The sequence below is a fragment of the Aricia agestis genome, chromosome Z (assembly GCF_905147365.1).
Source record: "Aricia agestis chromosome Z, ilAriAges1.1, whole genome shotgun sequence".
NCBI lineage: Eukaryota > Metazoa > Arthropoda > Insecta > Lepidoptera > Lycaenidae > Aricia > Aricia agestis.
Genome location: NC_056428.1, coordinates 23,540,023 through 23,565,952, shown reverse-complemented (window position 1 = coordinate 23,565,952; position 25,930 = coordinate 23,540,023). Strand labels below are relative to the sequence as shown.

Here is a 25,930-nt window from a genome sequence, read left to right as displayed (position 1 = left end):
ATGCGTGTGGGGTATCTATGGATAACTCTTTAAAAATCATATTGAGGTTTCTAATATATTTTTTTCTAACCTGAACAGTTTGCGAGAGGGACTCTTCCAAAGTAGCAAAATGTGTGTGTGTGTGTGTGTGTGTGTGTGTGTCCCTCTAACTTCTAAAGTAGGCGCATGGTAAGTCTAAAAGAAATATATGATGTACATTACTATAAAAACTACCAACGAAAATTGGTTTGAACGAGATCTAGCAAGTAGTTTTTTTTATACTTCATAAATGGTAAACCTTAAACCAACAAAAAAATTTTTTTTTCATCTAACCTATGCGTGTGGGGTATCTATGAATAGGTTTTCAAAAATCATATTGAAGTTTCAAATACAATTTTTTTCAAACCTGAATAGTTTGTGAGAGAGACTCTTCCAAAGTGGAAAAATTTGTGTCCCCCCTCTAACTTCTAAAGTAGTGGCATGATAAGTCTAAAAAATATATATGATAGCATTACTATAACAACTACCAACGAAAATTGGTTTGAACGAGATCTAGCAAGTAGTTTTTTTTATACGTCATAAATGGTAAACCTTAAATTAACTTTCATTAAATCAACTGAAATATAAAAATAATTCAAAAACCTTTTAATTTCATGAAAATAAACCTTATTGCTGCTGCGGAACCCTTCATGGGCGAGTCCAACTCGCACTTGGCAGGTTTTTTTTCTTTATTACTTTCAATTGGAACTCCCATGATTATGTCGATCCTTATGATAATGATCCCTTGATATTATATATTATCAAATCGTACCTGATTCAGTTTTTTGCTAATAAAAACCAGAAGTTTTGTGAATGTGGCATTATGATGCTGCCTGAAAGATGGCACAAGGTCATTGATCAAAATGTTCAATACATTACATAATAAAGTTATTTAGTTCAATAAAAAATTGTCTTTGATTTTCTAAAAAATCCGCAATTACTTAATCGCCAACCTATTATTAAACACTCAACTCAACTAATTTCAAATACGATTTGTACGGCCCACCCACGTACAATGTAGCGCTGAACCAGGCCTGAAACGCTCAACATTCCATATCTTTTCAGAATAACTCTCGTCAGTCGTCCCTCGAGGGTACAGAAAACAGCGCTAAAGGAGAGGAGTTAGCTCGGTGTCTCCAACGAGAGCTGGTCCGCGCTAGGCTGCATGCTGCAGAGCGAGAGGCAGCCGAGAGGGAACTGACCGCTAGAATAGCAGAACTGGAGAACGAGAACAAGAGTTTGAGAAAACAGCGCGTTGATAACAACGTGGCGCATCTACAGGTGAGTGATGCTGAACAAGAATGATCTGTATTTGTACTTATTGTAGCTCCGCTTTTTTGCAAATCAATATATTATATTATTTACTTAGTTACGAGCTGTCCCGACAAACGCTGTTTTGCCATATAAAGTATTTCGTCATATTATTTTATTGAAATGGCTAAATAAGTATGGTCGCCGTTAGTCTCAAGTTGTAATCATGAATATGCATATATATATATATATCTTAATATATATATTTCTTGTGTGCGTGTGTATGTGACTGAACTCCTCCTAAACGACTGGACCAATTTTGATGAAATTTTTTGTGTGTGTTCGTGGAGATTCGAGAATGGTTTAGATTTACAGTTTGGTCTACTGGAAAATGTTTTTTCAATTAATTTCTTATTTATAAGGAGTTGTTGATTTTGGAATGTTTTACATTAGATCCGGCGGACGGCGCTATCATCGCATTCAATATTATTCTATTTCAATTTTAGTTTGTCCTGACAGATGGTGCTACGATTAATTTGAAAAAAATTTTGTTATTCAATTCATGTGCTGATTAAAATATTAAATAAATAACACATAGGCTACAATTTTAACCGACTTTCAAAATGGGGGAGGTGTTATGTTCGTTTTCTTATATTCAACGATTACTCCGCCGTTTGTTCACCGATTTTCAAAATTTTTCTTTTGGTATATACCCTATATACCAAAAGAAAAATTTTGAAATCATCCCAATTTGGTATTATATTCAGAAAAGTGGTGATCTGATGAAGGATCCATAAGTAATCGAGGGAACTCCTCAAAACTTACCTATAGGGAAACATATGGTGACTTCGGTTTCGTGAGAAGTATTCTAAGCATATGCTACCAACAAGTAAGATTTTGCACCGAGATATACCTGGTATACCGTGGTTCGGAAGGTGCTGAGAGAATTCCTGATTCTTTATAGATACAAGTTTGGGAGTTTCGGCGTTGTTTTAAGAACAGAAAGCATATGCTACTATGCAAATTACATTCATCATCATCATCATCATCATCATCACTACCATATTATACCATTTCATAGTCTTTTAGATCGAGACTCGAGTTTGTCAAGCGATAATTAAAAAAAATCTTTATCTACCTAATATTATAAACCTGAAGAGTATGTTTGCTTGAACGCGTCAATCTCAGAAACTACAGGTCCGATTTAAAAACTTATCTCAGTGTTAGATAGATCATTTATCGAGTAAGACTCATCATTTATCGAGAAGGTTATATTATATTATTACTCTAAGACTAATACGACAGAAGAAACTCAGGAAAATGTGGGAAAAACGGGGGAAATATTTTTTATGGGAAAATGTACCTACGGATTCTGTAAAATTTCTAATTTACGCGGGACATCTAGTATATATATATATATATATATATATATATATATATATATATATATATATATATATATATATATATATATATATATATATATATATATATATATATGCATATATATATATATATATATATATATATATATATATATATGCATATAGCGTAACTAAGTAAATAATATAATATATTGATTTGCAAAAAAGCGGAGCTACAATAAGTACAAATACAGATCATTCTTGTGAATGTTCCGGTGAGTGAAGCTGGGGGTAACTTTAAATTTAAGCGAGCGAAATGGCTTTGCCTAATCACGGATTCCCAGCCTTTTCTTGGAGTCAGTTTTACAAATTTCTTGTTTACAGGAACCAGTATGACGGGAATAAAAACTCAATAGAAAATTACATAAAAAGAAAATGTTGTTGAATATTCATGTCATAATTAGCGGACTTAGGTAATTCGGTCGGATTTTGTCAAGCACAGCCAGAGAACTTAAAATAACCCAACCAAAGTCTGTGCGTTTTTCATCAGCCTATAAATCAATTTCGGTGATAGTGCCTTAAGTGATTTTCTAACTTTTTAATGTGTGATTATTATTTTCAGGATGAACTGATAGCGGTGAAACTGCGTGAAGCCGAGGCCAATCTCTCCCTGAAGGATCTCCGTCAGCGAGTCACTGAACTGTCAGAGTCCTGGCAGAGGCATCTAGCTGTGAGTTTGTATAAATTTGTATAAGTTTGTAAAGACCCGACCGACGTTGTCCTTTACATAAATACAGGGTGTAACAAAACTAAGTGATAATACTTTAGTGTTTAGGGTGTGTCTGTGTTCCTTGTAGAGAGTTCACTATGAAAGTAGCAGCGCTGAAAAACCAACTTTTTTTTGTCACGCTCGTTTGTGTCGATAACGCAAGTTGAACGCTCAGCAAACGCAAGGCAGCCTAAAGTTTTAAACTTTATTTTTGCCAAAACGCGATAAAAACGCGCAGAAGACGAGAGCATCAGAAACGCGCGTCGTCAGTGCGCAGAAATTACGTCGTGTGGAAAGGCCCTTAGAAGATACATCTATATATATAAAACTCAAAGGCGACTGACTGATTGACATAGTGATGTATCAACGCACAGCCCAAACCACTGGACGGATCGGGCTGAAATTTGGCATGCAGGTAGATGTTATAACGTAGGCATCCGCTAAGAAAGGATTTTGATAAATTCCAACCCCAAGGGGTTCAAATAGGGGATGAAAGTTTGTATATAATAATACTTCTTAACGCGAGCGAAGCCGCGGGCAAAAGCTCGTTATTCTTATAAGAATTTACATTATCGTTACCAGGAGCACAGACAAGAGCCGACGCCACCGCCAGCCCAGTCCACCGTGGTGTCAGACATCATGGCGACCCCTAAGAAGTTGCTGCGCGCCTGGGAGGGACGGTCGGGCGATATACAGAAGTTGGACGAGGAGCTCATGACCACCAGGATACGAGAGGTGGAGGCGCTGACTGAGTTGAAGGAGTTGAGGCTCAAGGTAATAACTAGTTCTATCTCTTTCTTTTTATCTATTTTTTCTCTTTCTAACTGCCGCATTCAGAGACGAGTATTACATACTTAACTGTAATTAAATGAAGATATTGACATAAGTAAGCCCCAAACATAATCTGTCAAACTCTTCAAAAATTGAAGCTAAATCGTCATTAAGCCCGGGCTCGCACTAGCGGCCAGGTCGCGGCGGCCATCGAGATAGATACCTTAGTATGAAACCGCCATAGACCACGCGCACCTGGACGCCACCCGGCCAGCAGCCACACCATACATTCGATGGCCGCCGCGACTTGGCCGCTAGTGCGCGCCCGGGCCAAATGTCTCTGAGTGCGGCCGTAGATTATGTCATGTTAGGCGCAATGTTCGATTTTTGGTTATCTTTGATGTAGCGAAGAGTGAGCGGAATGATGTACAGACGCATCTGTAAAGAAAGAAAAAATATTTTCCATACACACAAGACACATTTTCATCTGTCTCCCTCTCTCTCTCTTTCGATAATATTCCCTCACATTCTACATCATGTTATAGGCAGAGTAAACCTTTAAGGGTCAAACCTCAATGTTCGGTTTTAGGTCTCTTTCGTGAGTTGAGGAGTGAGCGGGTTGTGCTCGCTGGATACCTAAAACTTGCATACAGTATTTAATAAATCGAAATCAGACGTAGATATATTACTAGAAGCTATTTTACTTTATTGGTAGATTATACAGGCGTATATTGACCACTCCAGTTTAGTTCCATTTTAAGATTCGACCAATCTTAAAATGGTGCAATGTGCATGCCCTATAATATTATTTTTAATTGGCGTCATAATGTTTTATCAATTCATAATATTTGCAAAATATATTTCATTTTAACAATGATTATAGGAGATGGAGCTGCGTACTCAAGTCCAAGTTTCCACAAATCAACTGCGGCGACAGGACGAAGAGTTGAGGGAGCTAAGAGAAGCCCTAGATGCGGCCCTGCAGAGAGAAAGGGCATTACAGGCCCGCCAAAGGGAGTTCCAACACAAATACACTGACCTTGAGAGCAAGGCCAAGTATGAGTCCATGCAGGCGAATATCAAGAACATGGAAGACGCACAGAGAATAGCTGAACTGGAGACTGAAGTTTCGGAGTATAAACTCAAGGTATTTACAACTTTATTGTAACGAAGTTCCTTATCGCGTCTTGCGAAGGGGGGCCAGACGGAAAAAGTTGTAACGACATGACACAAAAGTGTCGGTATATTACAACTAGAGCAAAAATGCTATAGTTGTAAGCCGTGCGGTAGCGCGTGTTTCTCTCTCTCTCTCTCTTTTATAACTTCGTTCCATCCGGGTGTCCCTTGACACCTCTTAAGTTTTAACTTTTTTAGGGTTCCATGCCCAAAGGGTAAAAACGAAACTTTAGCGGGATTACTATTAGTAATAGGGTCCCGTTAAGTCTTAGTAATTTACTAACGGCCATTCCCAATATTTAATCTATCTCTGGTTTTGCCCTACTAGAGATAGGAATCGGACCAGTAGTTCCGAAGATTAGCGCGTTCAAACAAACATACAAACTCTTCTGCTTTATAATATTAAGTAAGTATATATTATGAAGAGATACATTTTCCGGCAGCAGTCCAGATAGTCACGACTTCGCATAACTTACGGCCGAAAAAATATAGTTTCTACTTATTTGTATTAATAATATTCCAGAACGAAGTGATGGCTACAGAAGGTGAACTTCGCAGTAACAATGTCGACGACTCGGACCGAGTGAGGGAGATGCAAGAGCTAGTTGCTGAATTGAAGGCCGACGTAAGTTGTTATATCTGTTCCTATGCGATAAGCACCAGAGGTTATCTTATCCCATTAAATTGGCTTAGCTATCACGTTTTCTTTGTCTCCTCTTTATAGAATCGCCGACCAGAAATGTAATCGACATTCGTGATTCGACTCATGACATGTCAATTCATGAATTGACATATTCGACCAAATAACGTTGGTCTGTCAATTGCATAGGAATCAACTTCCTCGATGGTACAAAAAAACAGTGATATACAACATATAACAGTATAGGGTCAACGATTTCACAACCTTTTTGTTATGCACATAAAAACTATAAAAGGTTACAACTAAAAAAATACTTTATAAAATGTTAATAAATAGCTTTGCTTTATCCACTAACAAAAGTAAGTGTTTTATGCAATTTTTGTGGTTTTAAACAAGATCAATAGATATTTTTAATAGAGCATTAACTCATTTAGAGTTCCGTTTATTTAAAAACATACGTTTTAAACCACATTTAACTTTTTATTGCACTTTTGAGTCATGTTTTAACAGTTATTTGTTATTCATGATTATACTTATCATGATTATTAATAATATCCATAAAATTGCTAATAATATTTTGTAAATTTGCTTTTCATGACTTACACCAAATGTGGCACTTGTGCTGGGTGGTATTACAACTTTTTCAAAAACTTACCGAAACTTACTATTATTCTTCTGAGGAAAGACGCCTCTACAAGTCGGTGGAGGCATCATCATAATTTGTGCCTCTTAACCGGGGGGCGATTCTCAAGAGTAGATCGCAGGCTATCACACTCGCGCGTGAGCGTGTTAGCCTGCGATCTAAATGACTTTTGAGGTTTGAGAATCGGACCCCTGGTGAGGTAAAGAGAGTATCAGAAGTTACGGCAGGTCTAAGCTCAAGTTGAGACCAAAACGAATTAACAAGTGACTATAAAATTTCTTTACTACAGAAAATTTTATTGCGAAACGCACTTTTTTGTGTCTTGCAGTAGAGTATTTTAATTAAAGTAGAGTAATTGCAGTGAAAAAAGCTCAATTTTCAATAGCTATTTTTTATTTTGTTGCCGCATTTTTCGTTTCGGCGTTAACTGACAGAGGCCTCTTGGAATCGTTCTAATATCACCCTATATCACTACAAAAATTATATATATAAATTGGTAACGGAATTTTTGTCTGTTTGTACATTGGCTTTCACTGTTGTCACGTAGTACCCTACGCCGATAACGACGCCGGACGTTGAGCCTTGGAAGTGGCTCGAGTAAGTTACTTTAACGTTATGTTGACCTTCACAGAGGGCATTACAAATCGTACTATAAGAGAAATTGACTCATAGGCGGATCTACGTGATTTGGTCGAGTGAGGGTCAATTCAGACCGCAACGCGACGCGTAGATGGATTTCTAAATATGTATGAATTTGACAGATTTGCAAGACGTCTCGCGCTCACGAAATCTGTCAATACAGTACAAATTTTGAAATGCATATTTACGCGTCGCGTTGCGGTCTGAATTGACCCTAGGTTTTCCGATCCACGCGGCACGCGACCGGCAAATTTTCAAATAAAATGCAACTTTATGCAATGAAGGTTTCATTTTCTTCCGACATTCGTCTAGCTACCGAAGCCACTGCTTTGTAGTGGCGTAGAGCAAAATGAAACCTATAGCCTAGTTCATAAAGTTTCCTTTTATTTGAATTTTTATCGGTCGCGGTCGAAATCGAAAAGCCCCCTTTATGTTAAGCCTAGTCAACAGATCACGATTCACGACTAACGTTTAATTGAAATAACCAAACCAAAGGTCTGCCGACTGCCTATGAATCAATTTTTCTGATCGTTCATTGACCTCGCTAGAAATCGTACATTGACCTCGCCGATTATGATATAGTTTGTTAGTAGCAGAATATACTCTACCTGCTTGCGCCAATCTAGTTTTCCTGTTCCTTTTTTTTAAATTTCGTGTCTTTTCTAGCATATATGAGAGAGATAACATGATATAATATTATGGTATTAAATGTCAACTGCAGGCTTTAGGCCTTATAGATCTTTAAAATTAAACTTTAAATATTAAAATGTGGTCCGTATCGTAAACACCAAAATCGAAGGGCATTTATAAAATGAGATTTAATCCTTCAAGCCCCATAAGAGCACCGGTGATCGCGACAACAATAGAATACAATAGCATGTCCAAGAATCCGCGATCGAAGGGATATAGATATAAGAGATATAAGGGATATAAACCAGACAAGCGCATCAAAGCCGATATGCAATAGATTGAATTTTGATCTTGATCGAATCTTGATCAACTTAGTGTCCGAACCTTTGTGTCAATATACGAAATTCTAAGCGTTTGTGGTCCAAACTAGGAGACGAGTCAATTTTATACGTTTGTCATTCAATTTTAGTGACTCGTCTCGTAGTTCATACCATTGGAACTGTGTCGTAAGCATGAATGTTGCATGATTGTTTTTTAAATAGGATTTGTATGGAGTATGGTTGAGTGTATATTTGCTTTGTTGAGTTCTTATAAAGAAAATTAGGTTGTTAAAGATATTATGTGTTTTGTTTTCCAATTTGTACATGAAGTAAGTATTTAGGGTACTATTTGTATTTTATTTTATAATTAAGTATATGAGTTTATGAGTTTTTTTGCAAATAACATTAGGCACTTAACTGAACAACATAATATCATAAACTTAAACTTGTATATCAACACATAATTTAAAAAATCACTATAAAAGGTCAACATAATAATGCAACATATTAATCGTATACATAGTCATAGTTTGCACATAATTAACTGTATTATTATATTATGTATAAAGCCCAAGAAGATTAAGATCTCGCACTGTACGTATTAATTAAGGGCTCCCACATAAATCTGCGAATTCGCATCGTAATGTCATTTTTAGTATGAATTCGCAGTTTTTGTGGGAGCCCTTTGTCGTCACTTTTTTGTTTTTTTGCTATAATAGTTACATTTCTTATTTTGCTTCTCTAAACCAATCACATTAAGTTTGTAGTGGGTCTTTGCAAATATTATAATTGAGGAGATTTCTACATTTTTAAATGGCCACTTTGACAGTAGCTATGATGACATACTACAATCTTAATGCCAATAAACTGTAATCGTGCAAGTAGTATACCATAATGAAATAAAGCATGCATTAATAAACTTTATTAACCTTATTAAAAATGGGGTTCATTTTTGTGACTAAAATTATAGTTTTTTTTTGTAAAATAATGGATATATTTTAAAGAAAAAATCTTTCTCTGGAAAGCTATCATTTCTATCAGAATTTTGAGAAAAAAAATAGATACATAGTATAAAAATAAATAGTTTTCAATATCACAGATTTAATTTAGGTGAATAAGATATTAAGTAGAGCAAAGGGCTATTATTTAGTTGTGAAAAGCTGTTTTTATGGATGTTTTAAACAATGTTGTAATCAATGAAAAAGCATACTGCAGCTAAGTAATCTATCAGATTGTTTGTGTAGTAGCTATGTTTGTGGTAGATAGAAATATGAGGGAAATTATTGTGTTATAATAATATTGTCGTATATGGCGTGTAGTTAGGTGCTCGTAATGTGTGGTAACTGTCAACTGATAGCCTAGGAAAGATCAGAGTGCTTATACTCCACTCGGGCTAACTTGTCGCTAGCGGTCATTGACTCCCTGTCAAAAACTTGTCATTTTCCATATAAACCGCGATTGACAATGAAGTGTCAGATATTGTTTATTGTGGTTTTATATGGAAAATGACAAGTTTTTGACAGGGAGTCAACGACCGTTAGCGACAAGCTAGCCCGAGTGGAGTAAAGTCAACATTTATTCGCTAGTTTCGATATAGCAGTTAGATGTCAAAAATGTATGGCACTTGTCATAACGCATCGTTGAGTGTCATGGCGCTTGCGAAGCGTTACTCAAATCTCAAACATTTTTAGGGTTCCGTACCCAAAGGGTAAAAACGGGACCATATTACTAAGACTTCGATGTCTGTCTATCCGTCTGTCTGTCTCCAGACTATATCTCAAGAACCGATTTAGCTAGACTTCTGAAATTTTCACAGAAAGTGTATATATATTATGTGACGCTATAACGACAAATACTAAAAACAAAATAAAATGAATATTTAAGGGGGGCTCCCATACAATAAACGTGATTTTTTTTTTCATTTTTTTGCTTGATATCAATAACGGTAATACGTAGGCACTTGAAATATTCAAGAAATACTTAATTTTATTTGTACTTTAATAATTTATAATAAAATTTAATTAATTGAAATATTTGTATGGGATATATTGTATGGGATAACCATACAAAAAACATAATTTTTTGCCTATTTTTGCTCTACTGTGGTACGGAACCCTTCGTGCGCGAGTCCTGCTCGCACTTGGCCGATTTTATTGACATCCAACTTCGCTTTCGAAACTGTCAAAATAAGGTTCAAAATGCACTGGATCTTTCGGGGGCTGTATTATACCTTACTAATAAAAATATTTACACAGCGAATAACCATACAACGTCTACTTGTCTTTGTCTGACACATTGGAAATCGCGTGACCGACAAAGACAGCGATCCTTAAATATACGCAACGTAAATATCTTTATTAGTTAAGCCCACTTGCGCCATTCCGAGTTAACCCTGTGAAACGTTAATATTCTGTCAAAATACGAGAATCGAGAGTATACCCAGGATTAACTTTAACGCAGACTGGCGCAACTGGGCCTAAGATTGAGTAAAATGTTTAAAATATTTAACCATATTTAAAATGATTCTAGGTCATGAGATTAGAGGCGTGGAAGGCTCGAGCGCTGGGGCGGACGCTCACCCACGCCGTCTCAGTAGAAGAGGATTTGGAAGAAGATGACAAGCTAAGACTTATCCTAAGAAGAGAATCGTCAGCATCTCTAGACTTGAACAGAAAGAATTCGACAACATCGCTCGACAGTAGGAAAAACTCGTAGCAATGTTGTAAGCCCAGTTCAGAAGTTGGCGGTTCCGGCGTCTTTATAATTTAGCGGTTAGCGCTGGCGGCCTTATAATTTAGTGGTTAGCGTTGCCATCTTTATAATTTGGCGGTTAGAGCCGCCATCTTGGCGGCTGCTTCTAAAATATTAAACTACAATTTTTGCGCAATAATCGTTGTTAATACACTATTAGGCCAATCACTGAATATAAGTAATAATATTTATTAATATTGTAACATTACAGTGTAGTAAAACAGGGTTGCTTAAATTCCCGAATTCATATTTAGGTTATTCAACGATTGTAATAATATAATTAAAATATATTATTATAGATTCAGTGATTGGACATGATTGTGTATATATTTAGTTTACTGTATTTAATTTTTAATATATAGAAAATTTGTATGTTTAGAACTAAAACTATGCTTAGAACACTTACCTACTGTCAATATTAATGTTCATAATTTCTAGCATCATAACTTCGAGCTCAAAGCTACTCATTGTATCTGATCATAATGATAAGATGAGAATAAAAATAAAAATTTTGGAGACAATTTCAACGTCTAAGACGTCTTAAATAGTATCGTGACGTCGATCTAACATGGCGGTTTCTGCAAAAAGTGGCCGCCATTTTAGATAAGGTATACGGATTAATTCGTACATGGTTCCATTTCTCCTTGTCTCTTTCGCAAACGAATATTAAGCAAACGTAGCAAAATTGGTGCGCGAGTGAAATAGACATCGATGGGTCAATGTACGAATTTCTATGTGATCCGCGACCGGACTATATAACAACATGTGCAATTACCGAGTTGGAAAAATGCCTTTAAAGGCCTAAATACGAATTTTGTAGTGTTTGTAATGGACATGTCAACTGACATATAATAATGAGGTAGTCGTGTTCGTCTCATTTTTCTATCGTGCAAATGTTTTGTTACGTATAATATCACGTATGTCAAAGTCATGTCATGACAACGCAAGTTGATGTGTAACTTTCCTCGCGTTCCATTAAGCGTTAAAAACGATCAAAACGCTCAAAATGACTCTTATTTTGAGCGTTTTGATCCTTTATAACGCCTAATGGAACGCGGGGCAAAACATACAAACATAAACAACTTGTTTGTGGACTTGTGGTGTTGTCATGATATAAGTTATGACAAGATTTTGACATGAGCAATGTCTTGTCAAAAATTTTCGCAATAAAGAAATAAGATGAACACGACTATTAATTTAATCTTTAGTCAATTAAATGTAGTCTAGACGTTAGCGAGATAACATTCCGACAAAGTGTAGGATGTGAATTTTTTTATACTGCTTAGTCGTAAGATTAACGTTTGGTCTGCAATAGCATTTTACTTGTGACAGCTTCTTAAAGCTAGTATAAAATTAGGAATTCGTGTAGTTTGATAATAATATCGAGTTAAAGTTTTACAGTTTTAATGTAAATGTAGTGTTTTTAGGACTTATCTTATAAATAACTCGATGTAATAATATTAGTATACAGTATCTAGCGTGAATATATTACATAGAAAAAATATTCCGGCTGCCAATTTTTAAAGCGTCGGCGCATTGTTTCGTTGCGTCGTAGTGTATCTGTCAGTCTGTCAGTCCGTGTGTCTGTCCGAATTTGATAAAATTTTATAAGCAAATACTTCCCCGGGAAAGGCATATATGATAACTTTTATTCCGAAAAAAATATGCACAGTTGCTTAAAGTGTGTCAAGAAAGTGAAGAAATTAAAAAGTGGCAACATCGTAGTGTCATCCCTTTCAAATCAATCTAAGAAATACAAAAAAAACCACAGCCGAACATATAACCTCCTCGTTTTTTGGAAGTCGGTTAAAAAAGGGATGACACTACGATGTTGCCATTTTTTAATTTCTTCACATTTTTGACAGACTATATTTGATGAACCAATTTTGTTGGAATTTAGTATGCAGACACTTTGAGTTACGATGATGTTATGGATAGCGCAAGAAAATGTATACTTCCTACTCCTATCTTCTTCTGACGAAATTCGTTGCGGGTCCCAAGACAGCTTTAGCATGTCCCTCGGGCTCCCTGAGATCATATCAAAGGGTTTTCGTGGTTGGATACCGCTGTCGATCCTGGAGATACAGTGGTGGGAATGTGTGGTGGGCCAAAGCCCGTTAAAATGGCTTTTGTTGCGGAAAATGTACGGTTCCCACGCGATAATTTTCGGCGCATTCGAGTTGCGGGCGGCATCTAGTATTATTGAGACATGCAAAGCGGAGCATGTGCCAATGCAACGAATCAATGGAGCTTCTGTTGAAGATAGATTTCTCGTTTTTATTTCTTTTTAATAATTTACATTTTATAGTTGTCCCTATAAGGGTCAATTCAGACCGCAACGCGACGCGTAGATGCATTTCTAAATTAGTATGGATTTGACAGATTCGCAAGACGTCTGACGCAATTGAAATCTGTCCAATCCATACAAATTTAGAAATGCATCTACGCGTCGCATTGTGGTCTGAATCAACCCTAACTCGGAATTGGCATTGATGAAAAGACTGCCTATCTTGGCACTATTTGGCAAAGACAACTCGATGATGATGAAATAATTGCCTTCTTGATCACCTTTTTTTCTCAAGAATTTGATCGACCTACTTATATCCACGACCGCGTACGAGTGAATTCGCTAGAGCAGTGTTTTTCAACCTGTGGGCTGCGTAGCTTCTGTAGGGGATCGCTAGAGGTCGAGAAAACTATAAAATATATAAAAATTAAAAAGATTGATATATTAAGTAGAAGAATTTTACACAACGAAAAACTACATACTTGATCAAAAAGCACAAAGGGACGCGAAATATTTTTTCGTACCAAAGGTTTGAAAAAGATTGAAAAGCATTGCGCTAGAATATAAATAGAATATAAATAATTATTATTATACTACTTGTGTGAACTTACCTTATTATCTGTTTTGAACAGCTCCTCACAGCAAAACAAACATCAGATCTAACATATTATAATTATGTTGATATAATTTCACTTATCGAATAACAAATGCCAAAACATAATTGTTATTTTTATAAACGATTTATAATAGTATTTTAACGTCATGATTATTTTTATAAGTATTATAAACGTTATGAAATAAATGAAAGTATTTTGAAAATATTATTATGGTATGCTTTTTAACATTCCATATTTTTATTTAATTTTAATATCTTGTAACATAATATAAGGTAAATACGGTTATAAAGACAAGGAGATAGTGCCGAAAAACTCGTTAAGAACTAAGAAGTATATTATTTTAGTTTTGAATTAAATAATTTATTATTGTTTATTAATATTATGTGCATGAATATTTTATTTTCATTTTATTTTATTAGAGGCAGCTTCAGTTATACATTATATTTTATCTCAAACAGACTTTATAATGCTAGCAAGAGTCAATTCTAAGATAATTGTTTTCTTAAGCTTCTTCTGATTTCCGTCCAATCCCTCCTTCCGTTTTCATAAGGGTTCCGTAGTTAATTCTCAGAACCCCTATAGTTTTTTCTATTTACCCATCTATAATTTGCTCTCAGTATTACTTCTTATTAAAACTTAATAATTTTTCGCACACTATTTTTTATGATGTGCAGTAATTTCTTCATTTATATATGGTGTGGCAAATTAAGATAGGTATATTAATATAATTCTATAGTAATATATTTGATAATTTTTGTAGTTTTATAATATGTAAGTACATGTAGTGTCTTTAGGGTTTTCAAGCACACATTCTTTGTACGAGATTTCACATAATGTACTTAGTAACTTAGCAATTGTATCTTTATAGTTTAAGAGCCAAGTGTCAGTGTATTATATTATGATTTATGCGTAATACTCATAATTTTACCGCAATGAAGCAATGTGTTTTAAAATGAGAAGAATAAAAGTGTTACTTCGATATTAGGATCTCATTTTAATGAAATTCGAAGCATTGCGGTTGTGAATTGACACTGAAGATCTTTTATTTTTTAACTACTTAATGTAAACTTAATGTAATTAACTTTTTTGAAAAATAATATAAAATGCATTGTGAAATGAACTGCAGATTGAGCATATGACCTCCTACTTGTATTAAGACTTTTAGGCAAAAAAAATGTTATTATGTACCATCGAGGAATTTGATTCCTATGCAATTGACAGACCAACGTTATTTGTCGAATGTGTCAATTCAATGTTAATTGTGATCTGTCAGCTGGGTTTGACGTAACGCAACCAAACTACTCAGGTCCCCGATTTGTATAGGAATCAACTTCTCTGATAGTGCCAACTTATATTAAAACAATTACACATTTATAAGATGATTTTTTTACTTCGAAAATATATTTTTTGTCTAATCGTATATACAAGACGTGTAACCAAACTAAGTAAGTGATAATACTTTAGGGCAGCATTTCCCAAAGTGTGGGTCGCGGGTAGATTTTGGGTGGGCCCTGAAATTTTAGGACGATTGTCGTACTTACGTACGGTACGTTTTGTAATTGAAATGGGTGTGGTGAGGAGCTTTAGAAAAGGCCCAAGTCCAGCAGTGAACGGCAGTAGGCTGACGATGATGATATGGTCAGCGGCAGCAACATACCGCTTTTTGTCTTCATGACACAAGGTGGGCCGCGAACTTTAAACTTTCTTGTAGATGGGTCACGGTCCCTACAAGTTTGGGAAACACTGCTTTAGGGTGTGTATGAGTACCCTGAGTTTACTGTGAAAGTAGCAGCGCTGAAAGAACAACTTTTTTACTTTTTTTATGGGCAATTTCCTGACTTTGACATACAAATGACAAAAAAATTGCCACTTCAGCGCTGCTACTTTCAGAGTGAACTCTATATTAGGGACACATAGACACCCTAGACTCTAGTTAAAGTATTATCAATTATTATCACTATGTTTTGTTACATCCTGTATAATATAAGCAGTAGATTATATTCCCAAAATATTGATCATTCTTAATTCGATTTTCGTGTTTCTTACACATTACCAGAAAGTACGGAATTGAGATTAAACGTGGCATTGCTTACAATTAATTTATTAATATAATATGTATTTGCTAAGCGTAAAGACCAATTTTTATGGCTTTAATGTATAATATACCACCAGCACTCAAAATGTATAGTTATTCTATTATGTTATTTTATTTCGTAGCTTTTCAATGATATTTGTTTGATTAATGAAATAAAGGTAATAAAACTGGTACTTTTTCTTTTTACTCTGAGGTATAACAAGCTTGAATGAGCTACTTTTCAATATAATATATGAATGAAGGTGAAACCACACACGTGACACGACGCGACACTTCACGTTCAATAGAAGATAACTAAACGTCAGTTTGCACGCGGCACGCCTCGCGCTGAGTGTGTATTGAAAAATTATAGTACCTACAGACGCGATTTATTTTTATTTCTTCTATTTCTAATCGAATGTTAATCTAGAGGTTTTTCTCGAAAACGGTCAATTTTATCGTAAAATTAGGTGAAACAATGTCAAAGATCGCGCAATTTTCTACAAAAAACTCTTTAACATTTCTTGTAGGACTCATCGTTCCTGAGAAATTGCAGTTTAAAAAATTGGTAAGTTCATAAACTGAGTAGGTACTATCAAGTATCAGAGAAGTTGATTCATAATATGCAGATGGTGGACCTACGTAGATCCATTGAGATATACTATAGGAGATAGCCTTATATCCAGGGGCGCCGCTACCGAATGAGAAAAGTAAATAAAAACTGGCCAAGTGCGAGTTGGACTCACGCACGAAGGGTTACGTACCACAATAGGCTAAAAATAGTGTTTTTTTATATTTATTTTGTTTTTAGTATTTGTTATAGCGGCAACCACTGATTTTAGAAGTAACAGATATAAGTACACGATCTGTGAAAATTTCAGAAGTCTAGCTATAGCGGTTCTTGAGATACAGCCTGGAGACACACAGACAGGTTTTGCCATTAATTTCCTTGATGGTACATGCACTTTTAGTTTTAGAAGTAACAGATATAAGTACACGATCTGTGATTTTAGAAGTAACAGATATAAGTACACGATCTGTGAAAATTTCAGAAGTCTAGCTATAGCGGTTCTTGAGATACAGCCTGGAGACACACAGACAGGTTTTGCCATTAATTTCCTTGATGGTACATGCACTTTTAGTTGATATAGGTAAAGCACTTAAAAGCTGTAACCAAGTGAGGTTTATTAATGAGGACAACAGCTCAAAACACTTCTTGAGCAAGCTCTTAGAGATAAGAGCCAACTATTTATAAGGGCTCTAAAATGAGTTAAGTCTGAGCTCTAACTGCGGCTCTCATGCCCGGTTTCTGAAGTGTTTTGACAGGAGTTTATTTTTTCACCAGCGTTGTTGATTGGTTAATTTGACGCTAGCTAATCAAAAGCAATAGTAAAAACATAACCTCCGGTTATAAACTCAGAAACTGGGTATTAGAGATATATCACATAACATTAATTTTATCAAGATTTCGACTAAAAATTTCAAATTTTTATTTGCAACCAAGTACATATATAAATCAACATACATGATGACATTAGATTAAAGTTAAGTAATGATTAAATCTCTTTAAGTAAGACCTGTAAAAACATCCTGGAAGTTTTACGTCCCACAACATATTAAAGTGTAGCAAGAGTCTTACTTGTAAGAATAAATAATAACAATATAATATCAATATTATTTAATTTACCATCGAGGAAGTTGATTCCTATGCAATAGGGATGATGACAAGGTCAAAGATTAGCGAATTTTATTAATAAAATAAAGAAATCACGGTAAAAAATAAGTGTTCCCAAAGTTTCAGCTTGATAGCATTTGTATTTTTTTTTGCTATGCGCCTTCAAAGTTGGATATTTAAGTTGAATTTTTTTTCAATTAAATTTCTTAATATTTGTATACCTACAATTCGATAACGTATGCAATTAAAAGCAACTTTTGTTATGAAACCACTTTCATAAATGCAATATTTAATATACCTGTCGAACAAAGTTGACTCCCGATGCGTACAAACTACGAAAGACTGACGTCATACTTTCGTAGCACTTTGTATTGAGCGTTTCGGGCAGGTCTTTTTTATTTTTATGAGATATTTGAATTGTCATATCTTGGTGAATTTTTAAGCTATCAGAGTCATTCTTTCAACCATCTTTCAACCAGAGTAGACAGAATGATAGAGTATGCCGACTTAGAACTGAAGTTGAAATTTTTAAATTTGACGTATTATGTTTGACGTATTCAATAATTATGCCTAATGTCCAATGCTGGTAATTATAATAAATAAAAACCGGCCAAGTGCGAGTTGGACTCGCCCATGAAGGGTTCCGCAGCAGCAATAAGGCTAATTTCTATGAAATAAAAAGGTTTTTACGTGTGCTTTAGGGATGCACCTTGCTTGAAGTATAAATTTATATCGATAAAAATATTGTCATGGACTAAATGTTTTTTTTACAGGATTTGAAAATGCTTCAAAATAGACGACGAACAGAAATATTTAGACGCAAGTTTCATGCAAGTTTTTAATCCTTACTCCCATATGAAGGCATCACAATATTGGAATTATCAATTCAAACGTAAGTTTGAAACAATAATTTTATTGAAATAAAAAAGTTCTAACGGAGAGTAAAATGATCAACAGCTCTTACACCTTCCCCCTGTAAGTACTCAAATCGTTACTTGGATTTACTTTTTGAAATAGTATCCTGGCATTACTCTTTTTTAATAAATACCAGACACATCACACAATAGATATTTAGTTGTTATGCGGCACCTGGGTTCCGCTTGGGGCTTGATGGGTTAAGTATGGAAAACTTATATAAAGCATATTGCCCCGTATACAATATTATAATATGTATATATTTTATAGTATTAAGTTCATTTAATGTCACTAAACCAACTATTTTTTTAGGTTTTTGGAATGCTTCTAAAGAAAAGTTCAATATGATGGTGATGACGGAGAGACCTATAATGAAGATAATATTATTTTTAAGTTTAGATTATAACCGAGTAATCTGGTGGTGAGATGGAGTGAGGAGGGATGGTTTAAGTGAGGAAAATCCCCCTTATCACTACCACCCTCAGGAGACCCCCCCGTTAAGGAGACTGTTGTCAACTGTTTTCAGTATAATTCTCGAGGCATACTAAGGTTAGCTAAAGTTTATATTTTTATAATATGGATTTAAGTATTCAATACTCGTATGTACTCGCAGTCATTAATTGTGGATCAAACCACATTTTTTAAGTTATGGATGCCATTTTAAATGATCTAAAGAACATGACTGCATTCATATCGCAATACGTAATTTTTTGTAGCATGATACACAAATGCAGTCATTAAACAGAGTCTAATAATTATAAAGCAGACAACCTTCCCCGTAATCCATATTTAAAAATTGCTAATTTCATATTTTTTTATTTAAATCTTGACATGTCCAAATTTTGTAATGTGCAAAAAATGGAATAAATACTTTTTGAATATTAATACTAATAAACAAATTATTTTTAGGTTAATAGAAATGCTCCAAGAGGTCAATGTGATGATGATGACAATTGGGAACCTATATAGAAGTTAATATTATATTTACTTCAAAAGCTGCGACTAAGAACATTTTCAATTAAAACTTATATTTGAATATTTTTCATTTACATTTAATTTCTAATTTTTAATATGTGTGTACTGTGTAATATTATACAATGTGTCCTAACACCGGTGTCCGATCCTTACATGTTATGATGTATGGCATACTGTATTGACTGAAAGATCGGACACTGGTGTTGGGACAGTGGACACATTATATTATTATGTGTCCCGTCACGAGTATCCAACAATGCTTTAACGTCTTTATTTCTTCGATAATACATATTAATTGTTATTTTACAAAATTGCTGTTAAATAGTAAATAAGTATAATAAAGTATTTTTGTTCTTCTGTTGTTTTCTTATAAAAACTGTTGATTTTATTGATATTACACTCCGGACAAGCCTTCGTGGCTTATGGAGTATACAAATTATGTATATTTTTAACAATTTGTGAAATTATATAATTAAATATTTTATTTATATAAAAGTATTTTCATTTTTCATATACTCAGACGACCTCTGTGGCTCAGTGGTGAGCGCGTTGGCAGCTCAAGCCGGGGGTCGCGGGTTCGAATCCCGCCGACGGAACAAAAAGTTTTCATAAGTTCCTGGGTCATGGATGTGTATTAAATATGTATCATATAATAAATCTATAACGTGATAAAAATCTATAACATAAAATTATGGTCGACTATTGGTCGATGGCTGTAGTCTAATTTTATATTTTTATCGATATACGCCCATCCCTACACGCACACTATGGCAATTGCACACAGGCATAAAATGGCCACGCGCTGGCGAGCTAAGAATCCATCTACTTATATCCTTAATCTATGGATTTGACGTAACGCAACCAAGCTACTTAGGTCCCCGATTTGCATAGGAATCAACTTCTCTGATAGTACAATTATTATCTACTAGATGTTGCCTATCGCGCAGTAACCGTGCATTTTGCCGCGATAAGTTTCGTTGACGATGATTGAAGAATTCACTGAATGAACCTGGATTCCGGTATAAATCTTACTTAGCTACATTTAGGGCCTGTTTCACCTCTTCCTGATAAAGTGCCGGATAGGCTATCCACAACTTTTTTGACAGATTCTCCATACTCTATCTGTCAAGTTAAGTGGTGGATAACTTATCAGGAAGTGGTGAAACAGGCCCATAATAAAATAAACGGTCAAAATAAAACTCCCGAATAGTACATTAGTAATATAATTTGTAAACATGTAAAGGCACGATGCGAATATTTGTTAATAAATATAAAATCTATTACTATAATTGTTAATACATCTATAAATCTTAGTTTTTAAACATACATTACATTATTATTATTTATTAGATTCGACATTTTGTACTTTGTCTTAGGCTTAGGCCATGTTCTTGTATTTTGTGAACAAGTTGTAGAGAACTCGAAGTGTAGATTTCAGATCAAGATTCACGATATCTGAAAAAATAGGAATATTTTATTTGAAAAGGTTGATGCTCTCAGAGTCTTAAGGTGGTTTTTTACCAGTTTAATATCAAGAGTGTGAAGGTTATTACAATATTACTTATTAGTTATTACCTCAGTTATTACAGTCAAAAAACAACTTCTCAATTTTACATGTTGACATCACAATTCACAGTTAATAATACTTTCGCTTTTTGCGCTCAGTTAATTTAAGCCACGCATAAAAACTTAGTACGATACGTTTCTGAATTAATTCAAAACTATCTTAAGAATGATCTTGAGAAGAATCTTAGCTGTAATACACATACGAGTCTGAGTAGTGAGTGGTCCCTTGACTTATGTCCTACAGGCTACAACTAATACAGACCATCGTAAGATTGATACTAAGTAGGAGTATGAGAGTGGTTTATAGTTGGACCAGATAGCCCACGCAACACTGTCCTATGTCCTTTCCCGTCTTACAAAGTACACACTTATAAATCGGTTCAACCGATGCGTGAAGAGGTAACAGACAGACACACTTTCACATTAATTAGATAAGGATTTACCCTCCGGCCTCGCTTTGGGTTTCGCGAGTCCAACGTCTTGCATCAGCTCGAAGGCGAAGGAAACATTGTGGACTTTCTGGTCAAAGTCCTGCGGCGTGAGGTGGAACTCGTAGAGCGGCACGAAGAACCCCTCCAGCAGACCCATCAGCAGCACCAGGTAGACGCCATCATGGAACTGGCTGTCCAGGTCCAACACCTCGAGATTTACCTTGCTGAGATGCTTGTTCACGAACGTGATGAGGGACTGAAAATAAGGAGTGTTAGTTGGTTACACGGTCAGTTTGGTCTGTACTCAGGAATGACGGGAAAATTGTCTAGGCCGGCCATAGACGAACCGCATCTTGCATCAAAAAAAAACTAGGCCTTTACATCCGTTATGGATGATTTATACAGTATTTTTCAGAGCGAAGTAACCACTCCTCAAATACTGTAGTGCCTGGGACAAGATTTTTAAATGTCCGTATGGTTGCCCAAGCGCATACGGCATTCTGGCATCATAGTCGGCCTAGTCCAGAGGAAAGAACTAGTCAATACGTCTGGGACCAACCATGTGCAGGTTTCCACACGATGTTTTCCTTCACCGTACGAGCGTCCGTATTATGTACTTGAGATCAGAAAATGTTTCATAGGTACATGCCTCCACCCGGGTTCAAACCTGCACCCTCTAAGAGTGCGAACAAAAGGTCTACCCATTAGGCCACGGACGCTCAGTTCTTGACCGCTCGAGAAGTTCCTGAGCGGTCGGTGCAAATTTTAACGCGACCGCCCTAGAGCAGTCGGTCAATGGGGATTGTCCATTTTTTTTTAATTTTGCTTATTACAAAAACATTTAGAGGAATAAGGTCAGTGATCGTTTTTCTGTATATAAACGAAAAAAATATCCATTAGTTACTTATATTTTTGAACAAATACGTTTAACCTTTGTTTGACCTTCAATGGCGTTAAATTAGCAATAAATTCGACTAACATTACGTTTCGAACTTTTGGTAGGCTTCTCGTATCAGCTTTCACATAATAAGAACTTGAATTTGACGAACCAGCCATTATAAATAAGATTGAAAGGAAATTTAAAACATATGCAGAGGTCAATTGGCGGCCGATGACGACGTCAGAGCGAAACTTTAAAAATTTATTGAGAAAAAACTAGCCAATAAATTTCAAAATTATTTAATTTATATTCTTAAAATACCCTATTTTAACGAAAAAAAATATAAAAAGTACATGTGATTTTTTTTGGACAATGCCCATTGCGTGAGACGTCTGAATGCAAGTCTGTCAATTCAATACAAATTTACAAATGAATTGCGTTGCGGTCTGAATTGATCGTAACCGGTCGATTGACAGACTGATATTTTCTTTTATTACTTACTTTGCAGCTATCATTCTGCCATCAGACTGATGGACTCTGATGCCAGACTCAGCGTGTAACTATTGTCTTAGACTACACAACTGAAGTGAAACTTTAGGGCAACCTATGAGAGGGATAAGGATATGATATATATGATATCACGAGAGGGAGATATTGATGAACATAAATATCTCCCTCTCGTGACGTTTGACAACGTTTCTGTCAATATTCTGATACCTTGACGTGTGCAACATGTCGGATTGTTTCCTGTAAGTGCTAGTAACGCCCTCTGCTCTGACATTTGCGAAATATTCCCTATTTACGCTGTAGTGATGAGGAGAAATGAGGCTAACTAGTATTGAAAAATGCCTTACTTTTTTAACCACCTGCAGCTTGTCCGGGGCGTGATCAAACAACGCATCGAATGCGTCTCTCTCGCACTTCATACCTAAGTCATCGTATGTCGTTGTTATATCTTCAATGTATGTTCTGCAGACAAAAATATACAAAAAAATTGTAAAATGGTCCAGGGTCCAAAATTTACGATTAAAAGTGATGCCACGCAACGCAGCAGTACAGGTTTAAATTTAGACATCTGAAAAATTTACTCATTACAAGAGAAGGCTCTTGTAATGACTTTTAAAAAGTTAATCGCTATTTTACAATTCCATCCCATGGCATGGTGAAGTAATGATTTACATTCTCTTCGACTTTTTTACCCCATAAGTCAAAGAACCCTAGCATGTGACCCAACCGGCTCAGTGAATTCATCTTTACGACGACCACGAAATTACAAGCTTTCATATAAACTATACAGTGACTGGGTACTATTTTCAAACTTTCGGCATGAAACCCTTTTTAGGGTACCTTACCCAAAGGGTAAAAAATGGGGCCCTATTACTAAGACTTTGATGTCTGTATGTCTCCAGGATGTATCTCAAGAATTCTGATAGTTAGAGTTTGTACTTAAATAATACAAAACAAATACAATTTTTTGGCCTTTTTTAGCTCTCAAATGGTACGAAACCCTTTGGGTGCTGACAAACAATTACCTGTGAGACAGCTGGTTTGGTGCATCTTTCTTCACGACAACCACATTGACACTAACATTCTCTGGCAGACGGATGGGTGCTCGGAAGTGACGAGCGAGCGCCACCAGTAGATGGAGGATGGATACCACATTCTTCGAGTGTACAGAGTGGACGCTCCACTTCTGCACCGACTTTGAGGTCCCATATAACACCTGTTGAACATAGTATTGTAACGCAATGAATTGGTAGCTCCAAAACTTTTGATTCAATAATTAATAAAAACCTCATATTTTTTTAAAAATATTATGTACTAGATGAACTCTGTAAACTTAGTATCACTTTCCTCTTACTATACCCCGGCTGATATTCCCAATCTGCAAGGGACAAGTAAAGCATTTCTCCATGTAACGAAAAGGTTCTTAGGTTAGGTTTCTTGATTTTTATATAGTCACATTCATACATACCCTATTAACAGCTCTGAGGACCACATCCAGTTTTTGTCTCTGTCCCTCTTCTGACTGTGTCACTTCTGGCACGTCAAGCTTGGTCTCAGTGAGTTTCTCCAGCAGTTTCTGCAGTACTTGTCCATCATATAGATCTTCGCTTATGTCTTGTACGATAATCCTCTGTGTAGCCAGCTCATCGTTTATCCAATCTATGAGAACTTGGATAAGCTCTTTGACACGAGGATCCTCCAAAGATCTCGGCTCAATAATGGCTCTCTCTTCATTCTCATCTAATACAAAATACAAATTATTTACCTATTAATGTATAGTATGTAAATGTATTGAATAGCAATATGCTTTTAAAAAGCCTTCTAATTAGCAAGCTGTGACTTTCACTTCTTGACAGGATGACAAAGATGGTATGTGACCATGTATTTAATATAACCATTGCTTTAGTATCAATTTAACAACCCAACAAAAGTTTATTTTGATGAATGGTGTTATAATTAACTTTGACTTACTCAAGCTATACTCCTCGGGAGGTATTTCTGGTGCGGTGGGGCTTCCAGGAGAGTCAATAGCATATTTACCCTCTGCTTGAACTTCTTGAACTATAATAAAAATGTACTGTACAATTGTTTTAAAAATATAGTAATTTTAACATTGTTTGACTAAGTTTTAGGTTTTTACTCTTTTGATAAACATGACATGTTAGTTTTTTTAAAGTGATTAAAAATTAATTATTATTGTTTTTTTGGTTAAGTATAATATACAAGAAGAACAAGTGCATATTATATGAATACAAAACTATATTTCCTTAGCTTGACCTAAGTAGCACTTTAAAATGTTTTAATAGTTCTAAGATACTGAAATAAAAACATCAATCAGTTGAATATTTATTACAGCTATAGATAACTCAAGTGGTTTTAATAATCATAACATTGGTAGACGAAACCCACGCAATTTCCCTGTCCTACTACATATTATATATTATATGTACATTAATTCATGAAGCCCTAAGCGGCCGCCAATACTGGTGATTCCCTTGAATTTGGTTTCATAGTAGTACCATATGTGTTCATGGCCTAATTATGTCAGCCCACATAAAATAACATTCCAAACCTCTTACCTTCCTTTATACGTTTTTTCCTGCCTATGGTTCCGATTTTATCCCAAAAGGACTCTTCTTTATCCTCTTTCTTTGGTAAAACTGGGGTGCGTGGGGATTTAGGGCGTGGTGAAGACATAATTTACCTTAACTAAGGAGAAACAGGACATAATGATTCACTTCACGTATTACCTCATAGCTACTATAACATTAAATTACATCACAGTAATACGGGTTACAGTAATGTGAAATTATTAGTATATAGTATTCTTACCTGCGATATAAAACACATAAAAACCACCAAACTAAATACTTTTTAATTATAAAATCACAAAAGTTTATTTTAGGATTTCTCAACAAGCTATTGACAAGAACAAAGTGACAACTGACAACTGTCTAGTTTACTATCTGCCGATCCACACTCGCGGCGCGATGCGCGCCGCGGATCGCGCATTCTGCCAAATTTACTGATC

General features: G+C 35.4%; 2 protein-coding genes and 1 long non-coding RNA gene across 6 annotated transcripts in view; 2 read left to right on the top strand and 1 right to left on the bottom strand.

The window, feature by feature from the left end:
• LOC121739435 (ecotropic viral integration site 5 ortholog) overlaps nucleotides 1-12,000 on the top strand; it is a 74,486-nt gene extending 62,486 nt beyond the window's left edge. For 2 of the 3 annotated variants that reach the window (XM_042131915.1, XM_042131914.1), the window contains exons 10-15: nucleotides 1,084-1,299; nucleotides 3,256-3,363; nucleotides 3,985-4,176; nucleotides 5,057-5,320; nucleotides 5,873-5,974; nucleotides 10,751-12,000. In XM_042131915.1, the coding sequence (XP_041987849.1) occupies nucleotides 1,084-1,299; nucleotides 3,256-3,363; nucleotides 3,985-4,176; nucleotides 5,057-5,320; nucleotides 5,873-5,974; nucleotides 10,751-10,936 (1,068 nt within the window). In that variant the 3' untranslated portion in view covers nucleotides 10,937-12,000. Of the gene's footprint in view, nucleotides 1-1,083; nucleotides 1,300-3,255; nucleotides 3,364-3,984; nucleotides 4,177-5,056; nucleotides 5,321-5,872; nucleotides 5,975-7,179; nucleotides 7,230-10,750 lie in introns of all 3 variants that reach the window. The other variant, XM_042131916.1, reaches the window with a different exon arrangement.
• Nucleotides 12,001-18,535: 6,535 nt separating this feature from the next.
• Nucleotides 18,536-18,995, top strand: LOC121739440. The gene is made up of 2 exons (XR_006037448.1): nucleotides 18,536-18,600; nucleotides 18,853-18,995. It is a non-coding gene; the product is annotated as an uncharacterized LOC121739440 (long non-coding RNA).
• A 1,727-nt stretch (nucleotides 18,996-20,722) lies between these two features.
• Nucleotides 20,723-25,809, bottom strand: LOC121739438 (beta-parvin). 2 transcript variants are annotated; one of them, XM_042131918.1, is made up of 8 exons: nucleotides 25,732-25,809; nucleotides 25,479-25,608; nucleotides 24,871-24,960; nucleotides 24,368-24,639; nucleotides 23,925-24,115; nucleotides 23,247-23,361; nucleotides 21,525-21,768; nucleotides 20,723-20,970 (listed from the first exon to the last, which is right to left on the bottom strand). In XM_042131918.1, the coding sequence occupies exons 2-8, from the start codon at nucleotides 25,594-25,596 to the stop codon at nucleotides 20,894-20,896; spliced, it is 1,107 nt and encodes a 368-aa protein (XP_041987852.1). In that variant the 5' UTR covers nucleotides 25,597-25,608; nucleotides 25,732-25,809; the 3' UTR covers nucleotides 20,723-20,893. The 2 variants fall into 2 exon arrangements, with proteins under 2 accessions (XP_041987852.1, XP_041987853.1); XM_042131919.1 differs by having other exon boundaries at nucleotides 25,748-25,763.
• Between the last annotated feature and the right edge of the window lie 121 nt (nucleotides 25,810-25,930).